The sequence below is a fragment of the Solanum verrucosum genome, unplaced genomic scaffold (assembly GCF_900185275.1).
Source record: "Solanum verrucosum unplaced genomic scaffold, falcon-dt-bn FXZP01000208.1, whole genome shotgun sequence".
NCBI classification, from domain to species: Eukaryota; Viridiplantae; Streptophyta; class Magnoliopsida; order Solanales; family Solanaceae; genus Solanum; species Solanum verrucosum.
In genome coordinates this window covers 3,600,522-3,610,356 of record NW_026020329.1, presented here as the reverse complement: position 1 = coordinate 3,610,356, position 9,835 = coordinate 3,600,522, and the positions used below count along the sequence as shown (strand labels likewise).

The 9,835-nt window shown below is 30.0% G+C and overlaps 1 protein-coding gene across 1 annotated transcript; it reads right to left on the bottom strand.

The window, feature by feature from the left end:
* Positions 1-1,043: 1,043 nt before the first annotated feature.
* LOC125836011 (probable cinnamyl alcohol dehydrogenase 6) lies at positions 1,044-8,763 on the bottom strand. The gene is made up of 6 exons (XM_049515104.1): positions 8,521-8,763; positions 8,279-8,392; positions 3,571-3,798; positions 2,784-3,072; positions 1,660-1,813; positions 1,044-1,266 (listed from the first exon to the last, which is right to left on the bottom strand). The coding sequence occupies exons 1-6, from the start codon at positions 8,667-8,669 to the stop codon at positions 1,058-1,060; spliced, it is 1,143 nt and encodes a 380-aa protein (XP_049371061.1). The 5' UTR covers positions 8,670-8,763; the 3' UTR covers positions 1,044-1,057.
* Between the last annotated feature and the right edge of the window lie 1,072 nt (positions 8,764-9,835).

The window sequence follows — 9,835 nt, the reverse complement described above, 5'->3', positions numbered from 1 at the left end:
AGAACTGACCTGTTTTGGGGCAGCGAACTGGGGCGTTTTTGAGCCACCGGTCTACACCCTTTAGCGAACAAAAGCGAGACTAATTCGGGAAAAGTTAAATGCAAAGTCTTGAAAGCTAACAGAGAAGGACAAATCGAGAAGAATCTGAAAAATATTATGAAACTTGTGGATGAAGAGGGCAACCTTCAAAACTTGTTGAGGCTTTTCCCAAGCCTTAATATTTATAGCAGCAGAAGATTAGTGCTCTTAGTTTGGGTGGGATTTTGAATTTCAAATCCGAAATTGGTCAAAAGAAAATCTCTTCCAAATCTTAACGTTCAGAGCTTTTTTTCAAGGTTTGTCAGCTTCACATGATTGATAGTGATTGATAGGCATGTATCACGGAAATGGAGTAGTTGAGCTCTGTCCATGGTTGACAAGTTCGTTGTTTTTTTTTTTCGGAAAATGGAAGGGGCGGAAGAGAGACAAAGAGCAGCTGCTGAGTTGCAAATTTTGAAATTAGGTTTCCTAGGAGATAAAGGGCATTTCAGGACATTTAGAAATTATGTGGGTTGAAAGATGGTTTGGAAAATGGCTGGAGGCTTTTTGGGCTTTAATCAAATTTTCTTAGGCTTTTTCCTTTCTTCTTTAAATTATTTTGAGTTTCTAACTTAATAACTAATACAATATATATTATGGGATGACAACTAATAATTTATGAAATAAAAATATCAATATTACGATTTTATGCTAATATAAAAATATAGATACGAGAATATGACTTTATAATTAATTTTATAAAATACGAAACTTGAAACAAAAATGACGACAATAGATTATTTAAGGGAAATAGGTGTAAAAAGTGATAATAATTATTTCGATGATAAAACGTATAATTTTAGAAGATGAATAGTCATAATAGCAAAAATAATTGTGAAAAAGGATTATTTTAGACGTTATTAAATTAAAAGCTCGAAAACAATATATCGGAAGAAAGAAAAGTCAAAATTGGGTGTCAACAAGATAATAACAATAACTCACAATAACAATTTCAAACAACTTGAACAAGAAACAGTCTCTAAAGCCTTGATGAATATTGGTGGGCAGCTACATTGAGGACAAATCGAAACTTAACATCATTCTTGGAAAGCCTATCAAAGGCTTCATTAATTTTGTCAATTGAAACAAGCTCTATCTCACACAAAATGTTGTGTTTTCCACAAAAATTCATCATCTCTTGTAACTCCTTCACACTTCCAATAATGCTACCCCTAACAACTTTCTTGCCTGAAACATTTTTTCAAAAAATAATTAAACAACTTGATATAACATGAATGTTTTATACCTCCAAAAATATTGCCGCACTTGTGTCGGATCCTTCAAAAATACACTATTTTTGGAGATTCTGACACGCACCTGTCGATATTTTTGAAAAGACTGAACAACATGTGTTTTATATAATAATAGTAATTTTAGGGGATATCTTGTATACCGTTTTATGGAAATCCAATAACTTTGTGCCCATATGGTTATATGTATTTAGAACATTTGCTAAACATCTATAAATATTTGACTGTAAACTCTGTAATTAGTGTAGTATGTTAAATTGAGGTCATTGTAGGAATTCTTCAACTTTAAATTTTGAATTCGTTTATAAATAGTTCAATGAAAAATATTTACCATATATCAAAGGTGTAGCTGGGACTTCAATTGGCTGAGCTGGTTCTCCCACAATTGATATAGTTCCATTCACTTTTAGGAGCTCAAGATAAGGCCCTAAAGAATGCTTTGCTGATATTGTGTCAATAATAAAATCTAAACTTCTTCTGTTCCTCTGCCAGCCACCAAAAAGGGTGAAAAGGAAAAAAGAATAAAATAAGTACTAAACTTTCAATTTATTGTACTAAAAAATAAAACTAATCATTGTATATTGTATCACGAAAAATTATTTGTTACGAGGAACATAAATTAAAAACCAACATAAAAATAGGGGCAAAAGGTCAAATGACCCGCTCTTTTAAATGGAGGATTGAGCTAGGGTAGGCTAGGCCGTTGCAATCTCCAGCCTTGGGTTGGTCAGCCCGTTTTAACAGCTTTAATCACATTCATAAAATAATTATATTGAGTGTTGTAAAAATATGACACCTTAGTATAATCAATCCAAATGCATGCTAGCTCATAAGAGGAGGATTGCCTAAGTTCATTTGAGAAGACTACTGGTCCCGTCCACATTGATTGAGACTTTAACCCATTCTAACATATCCTTCACGCCCACGTCCAACTATAGCGTGGACCAAGAGTTCAAATGAGGATGAACCTGACTTTGATATCATGCAAAATTAGGTCTTGGGTCTAAGTCACATCCCAAAAGTTGGCTCAAAGGGAAGAGGATTGCCCAAGGCTTATAAGGAGACCACTCATCTTATTAACTATCGATATGAGATTTTGTCATTTTTCAACATCCTGCCTCACACCCAGGGTTGGACATCTGGTGCGTGGGGAAATTTAATTTGGGGCCTAACATTCGGTGAGATGAGTTCTATTCCAATACCATAGAAAGATATGACACACATGAGTCTAATTTAACTCGAGGAGAATTGTCCAAATCCATATAAGAAGATGATAGGTGTATTTTCCCAACCAACATGAGACTTTAACCCACTCTAAAAATTGTAAACATGTATATTGTCAGCAACTCAACTTATATCCTCTATTTCAATTTATTTGTCTAATTTTTATTAGACTATTTAAAAAATTGATTTATCTCTTTTTTGACACGTGACATGTGCACAGAGTTTACAAACCTGCATTTGTTTGAGGTCTGTGCTCAAGACAAAGCCATCAGCATCCAATTTGTGTTTTGCATCTTTTTCTTTAGAAGGAGAGGTGCTAATAACAGTAACATGATGACCAAAAGCCTTCCCAAATTTGATAGCCATATGCCCAACACCACCTAAACCTATTACAGCCATATGTTTGCCTGGTGACTCAAATAAGTTGCTATTTTTCATGGCAGTGTACACTGTCAAGCCAGCTCCCATTAGTGGTGCTGCTCTATCCATAGGCAAGCTCTCAGGTATGTGCACTACATATCTACATTTTAAAAAAAGAGAAAACATTAGGAGTGTATTCGGTACGAAGGAAAATAAGTGAATTCGTTGTTTATTTTTCTATGTTCGATATTTAAGCAAAAGATATTATAGTAAAAGTATTTTTATATAATCTAGACAAATATGACGTGGAGTGATAAGGGTGGGGTAGGGGTGTGAGGTAGTGGGGATGGGAGCTTAGGGGGTGAATAAATTAAAGCATCATGATTTAATAAGACTTACTCCTTACCTTTCAACTTGTTAGTCTGATTTTGATTTGACAATCATCTTTAAAATGTTTATTTTATTCTAAAATGATTTATATTCACACAAACATTTATGACTTATTTTAGACCATAAATTTCAAAAAAAAAAAACTACGTGTCAAGTCAAACTATATCATATAAATTGGGACAGAAGAAGTAATTGTGATGACTTTAAATTTTATGATCTTAAACAAAAATACGTAAAAATGTACTAAAATGTTGTTTAATCTTTTTACCTGTGATCAACAACCATGATAGTGGAGTAACCACCATAGGTGGGAGTGTCATCCCAATGAATGCTATTATAGACAGGTTTCATTTGGTCACAATAGTTCTCTTGGAAGCTATTGCAAAGCTCACAATCCAAACATGTAGCTGCTACATATCCAACTCCTACTCTTTCACCTACCTTGAACTTTGACACATTGCTTCCCACCTTAATTACAATTCCACTAATTTCATACCTAAAATTATATATATACATAAAGAAGAAAGTTGTAAGTTTTATGCACTGATAGTGTAAAAATATTCATATAAATATTTCCTTCATTTCTATTTAGCTGTCATAATTTTAGATTTGATCATTTTCTATATGAAACTAGGTAAATTTATCATTGTACCCCTATTTATAATCTGTTTGGCTTAACTTTAAAAAAATAGCTTTTTGAAAGTAGTTTTTAAAACTTTAATAACTTTTAAGTTAAAAAAATGAACTTTTAAGTCAATCCAAACAGACTCTTAGTGTTTTCTTGAAGTCAAATTTTTAATAAATGAACATGAAATAATTTATTATGATTAATTAAATTGACAAATGAACATGAATTAATCATTTAGTTTTTCTGTATTGGTCAAATTTATATTTTCAAAGCTAATAACTCACAAGGATAAAATAGGAAGAATGATATCATTTATATATTGATTTTGTGAAATGACAAATATTAAGGAACACATATTTTCAGTAAGGACGACATGTAAATAGAAACAGAGAAAGAGTATGTCACTAGCTTTAATCTATATATAATAGGGATAACGGTCTGAAAAATACCCCAACTTTGGTCGGATTTGCTGTTGCGATACTAAACTTTCATAAGGACCTATTACCTCCTTAGACTATTTAATACTGTATTTTTTACCCCATAAACTATTTAATAGTGTATTTTAAAGGTATATATGTGCCCACGTGGACACATTATTATTTATAATTTTGCATTATTTTTTATGTCCATGTGGGCAAATATATATGTTTAAAATATGGCATTAAATAGTCTAGGGAGGTAATAGGTCCTCATGAAAGTTTAATATCGCAACAGCAAATCCGACCAAAGTTGGGGTATTTTTCAGACCCTTATCCCTATATAATATAAAGCTAGGTAAAAGAAAAGTGATGTGGCATCTCTCTTTGGCCAAGGATTCTATTTATCCTTTTTTTCTCATTTTTTTGACAATTTTTTCTATTTTAAAAATTATTATTGTACAAAAATGAATGTGTCAATTACTACTCCACTTATTCATATTATTAAATATAAAAACGTAATTGTCTTTATTTTCATTACTCTCATGACTTTTGATAATCATAACTCCTAATTCATATTAATAGAGTCATATTCACAGTATCTTTTGGTATTCCATATTATGTCCTATAAATAGAGGCATTCGAAAATTTTGTTACAAATGAAATGATCAAATTTATATGTATAGTTGAGTTAGGGATTAATTAGGTGAAACTTGCTCATCTTTTTGATCAAGAATCACAAATTTTATGATTAATTAAATTGACCAATGAACATGAATTAATCATTTAGTTTTCCTATGTTTGTTAAATTCATATTTTCAAAGCTAATAGCTCACAAGGATAAAATAGAAAGAATGATATCATTTATTTATTGATTTTGTAAAATGACAAATATTAAGTAACACATATTTTCAGTAAGGACACATGTAAATAGAAATAAAGAGAGTATGTCACAAGCTTTAGTGGTAGATAAATCTATATGAGAACTAACATATTTTCAGTAAGGACACATGTAAATAGAAATAAAGAGAGTATGTCACAAGCTTTAGTGGTAGATAAATCTATATGAGAACTAACATATTTTCAGTAAGGACACATGTAAATAGAAATAAAGAGAGTATGTCACAAGCTTTAGTGGTAGATAAATCTATATGAGAACTATCAATTGGTAGCCAGTAAAAATGGTAACTTATAACTTGCTATTGTAGATAATTAAATTCACTATAATGTAACAAATTTGTTATATGTATGATTAGTGTATATAACTTAAATAATAATAATAATAATAATAATAATAATAATAATAATAATAATAATAAGGGAAAAGGGTAAAAAATGCCCTTAAACTATGTGAAAGGAACAAAAATGTTCTCCGTTTATTGTTTGGCTCAAAAATGCCCTTATCGTCAATACTTTGTTCAAAAATGTCCTTACAGTCAATACTTTGGTCCAAAATTGTCCTATAGTTACAAAATGAGTCAAAAATGCCCTTTTTTTAATTAATATATATTTTTTCTTTTTAAACACATCTTCTTCCTAATTAAAATATTATTAAAGAACACAATTCTTGTTTTCTTTCTTCTAAAATCACTTTAACAAATAAAAATGTAGGAAATATTTTTTTTCTTCTTAATCTCATTTTATCAATTAGAATAGAATAACTTCATGTACCCTTCGACATATAATATATGTCATATATATAAGATCATAGTTTATCCATCATTAGTTTATATTTATATAACGATAAAAAATAATGATAATAAAATAAGAAATATTTTCATTTTTTTATTTTTTTCTGAATTGAAGTAAGATAAACATTTGCTAATTTAAAAATATATTATTAGAAAAAGAATGTGTTAAAAGAAAATAATAATATATTTATTTGGAAAATGAGCATTTTGGCCCATTAAATAAAAATAAGGGCATTTTTGGACCAAAGTGCTGACGGCAAGAGCATTTTTGGACCAAACTACAAACGGAGAGCATTTTTGTTCCTTATGGCATTTTTGAACCAAAATATTGACGGTAAAGATATTTTTGAGCCAAACTATAAACAAATGACATTTTTGTTCCTTTCACATAGTTTAAGGTCATTTTTGCCCCTTTTCCCTAATAATAATAATAATAATAATAATTGATAAAAGAATAGGAAAATAATCATGTAAGGAAACTTTTCAGCTAAGTGTTCAGTAGATATGAAAATATAAGCATATTTTCAGAAAAATAACAACTTGATCAAATGCTAAACTTGTTAAAGTTATCCATGTATTCTACTCCCTCCTTTTCAATTTGTGTGGTATATAATCTCAAAATTTAAGAAAAAAAAATAGATTTTTAAAATTTGTGGTCTGAAATAAATCTTTAACATTTTTCATTAAAGGACGAATAAAGAATTTTGAAATTAAACTAATTTTAATTATAAAAATGTGACAACTTTTTAGATCAATTTGATATTGTGGGCTTTGACAAGGAGAAAAGACCAACTATAATTCTTATTATGGTTTTGTGACAAACGAATTTGTCATCTTTCTTTTTAAAGGTCATTATAATATTAAAGAAACTCGCAAAAAGAGTTTTAGCTAGGTTATATTTGTCCTATCCAAATAGTGTAAGAAATGATGTAATGATCCTAAGTTGACTAATTCAATGTTACCTTAATTTGTACATTAGCTTAATGGTTTTGATTAGCGTTTGATAAATACAAAAACTGGATTACTTTAAGAATATTTATATGTTATTTAGTAAACTATTAAGAAGGCGGATATGAATGGAGAGTGGGGATTCAGGGGTGGCAGGGGGTGGGATGGTTAATTAAGGAGTGAAGATTGAGTGAATGAGTGAGTGGGAAGGAGACAATAAACTTGGAACGTTATTTATATAACTTGTTTTCTCTATTTCTATTAGGAAAGTCATTTTTATTGTCAAATACCCTACATATAACGTTATTGTCACACATTTCTCTCAAATACCCCTACATGCATGCAGTTGAGATTAACTATCAGGATCGACTTGACCATAAGGCAACTAAAGCAACGGCTAAGGGCTTGAATTTTTTGGTGTTCTCATTTTTTTTAAAGATGTATTTTATATAATTGTAAGTATCATTTCTTACGTGACTACCTATTTTGTCGTCTCATCATTTATATCCTGACGATTAACATGAACCTATATTATTCTTCCTTTTTTACTTTTTTTAATCTCCTTTCACTATTTTTATTCTCTTGTTATTGAATATTCGAAAGTCCAAACGGTCAAACCTTCTGCGTTATGCAAAATCTATTGTTGCCTGTTTATAAAATAATAAAAATAAATTGCTTTTTAGTGTCTTCATCGAATTTCAAGCACTGCAACAAGTCAACACTATTTCAATAGCATTATATTAGTTTATTAAATTCAGCGTAAATTATTTCGATATCAGTACATCAACTTCTCAAATTCTTGAGTGAAGTTTTATTATTCTAACTTTATATTATATTTTTTCATTAAAAATTTGCATTTTTACATTCTTACTTCATAAGTTCTGTGTACATCCAATTCATTGTAGAGCTCACTTATAGGATTATACTGAGTATGCTATTGCTATTCAATTTATATATGTCAATTTAGAAATATTAAAACGACATAATGGATAAATATGCCATTTAACTTGGCTTCAGTTTGCATCTATGCCCTCCAACTTTGTGTGTGCTTATAAACACTTAAATTTGTATAAAATTGAACAAGTAAACATATGCGTCCCATATTCCTATATGTATTATGCCATGTAGGACACATGTGTCTACTTGTTCAATTTTATACAAATTTAAGTGTCTATTTATACATACCTAAAATTGGAAGGTATAGATACAAACTGAAGTCAAGTTAAACGACATATTTATATATTATACTTGTTAAAAAGGATTACAAAAATAATTGTCCATAAAAATAATTACCCAGGGACAATAGGATAGGTTGTGTTGCCCCAATCATTCTTGGCAAAGTGTACATCTGTACGACACATCCCACAATACAAGATCTTGATGGTCACATCCTCAACACCATTTTCTCTACAATTAATTTTAAATTGTTAGAATATATTTTCAAAAACTAGCTAGGAAACAAAACAATATACTATATAGTACTATTGTTGATGTTATAATAATGTATGTACTAATTAAGATATGTTATTATAAACCTTCTCTTGAACATAAATGGTGTCAACTTGCCAGAGGAGTCATGAGCAGCCCAACCAAGAGCACTTTGTGTGAATTTTGGAGTTGATTTGGCCATAGGAGAAATCGTTGGAGTTGTTAAAGATTTGAGTATTGAGGGAGAGAGTGGCATTTTGAGTTTTAGTCTTTCTATTTTTATAGTGTTACATTTGTTTTTTCTTATAGAAGAGGAAGCCTTTCTTTTTATAGAGTTTTTTAGGTAGTTTCGGAGGGGGGGTCAGGATTTCAAAAGAAGAATGATTTCAAGTGGTTATAACTAGGTTTCAGAATTTAAGTAATAATATTTATATATAATGGATTAACGAAATTCTTACTTTCTGTAGCCCCCATCCCACCACTCATGATTCTCATCTCCACCCAGAGGCGGACCCATCCTATAGGGTAGGGGTGCACGTGCACCCGTGAACTTTGGAAAAAATTATATGTATATGTATGTATCTATCTTTAGAACTGATATAAATTATGATACAATTAACTGTGCATCCATGAAGAGTATAGGTGTGTCATTGTGTTGCTAATACTAGCTAGAGGAACCACTAATGAGACCTGAACAGTTCGAATCTAGCTACAACGTTATTTCATTATTTTTATTTTAAGTTTATCTTAGAGCTCATACATGAGCTAAGGTAATATTGGTGCACCCGAATTCTCCACATCCCACGCCCCCTATCCTATAGATTCACCTTTCATAGTATTTATTAGATTATATACAAATGGTTTAATATATTCTCTTTGTTTCAATTAGTTTGAGTTACTTTTTTTTAATCTGTTTAAAAAAGAATGACTAGTTCCCTTTTTAGTAATTCTTTAATTTTCAAATGACATGCTTAAACCACAAAATTAAAAGATATTTTGATACATTTGACCTATCTTTAATTTTAAATCACATGATCCGAGAGTCTTTTTTATTTTGTAATTTTTTTTTGTTAAATTGAAATAAGTCAGACAAATGAAAACAAAGAAAATAACATTTTTATAGACCTCATAGAAAAACAGATAGGAAAAATAGCCTATAGACTCAAGCGACCAGCTCATCAAAAACATATTGGCATAGCAAACACAAGAAATAAATACAAAATTCTCTATTTATTTTTTTAAAATATTTTTCTTACACATCCTTAATGATTAATATATTGCCGGACCCAATTAAAGTCAAGTATATATCCATGGAGAATTATCCAAATTTGTGACGTTTACAAGTCTTTGCTGAATGATGCACTTTCTATGTCTCAGTGACATTTTTTTTTTCTCGGGGAGTCAAACATTTTAAGTTTGATT

Coding starts and splice junctions, on each gene's coding strand:
- LOC125836011 (XM_049515104.1), bottom strand. CDS start 8,669: ATGCCACTCTCTCCCTCAATACTCAAATCTTTAACAACTCCAACGATT. Junction 3,799..8,278: donor ACCTATCCTATTGTCCCTGG/GTAATTATTTTT, acceptor ATATAATTTTAG/GTATGAAATTAGTGGAATTG. Junction 3,073..3,570: donor ATCATGGTTGTTGATCACAG/GTAAAAAGATTA, acceptor TTTAAAATGTAG/ATATGTAGTGCACATACCTG.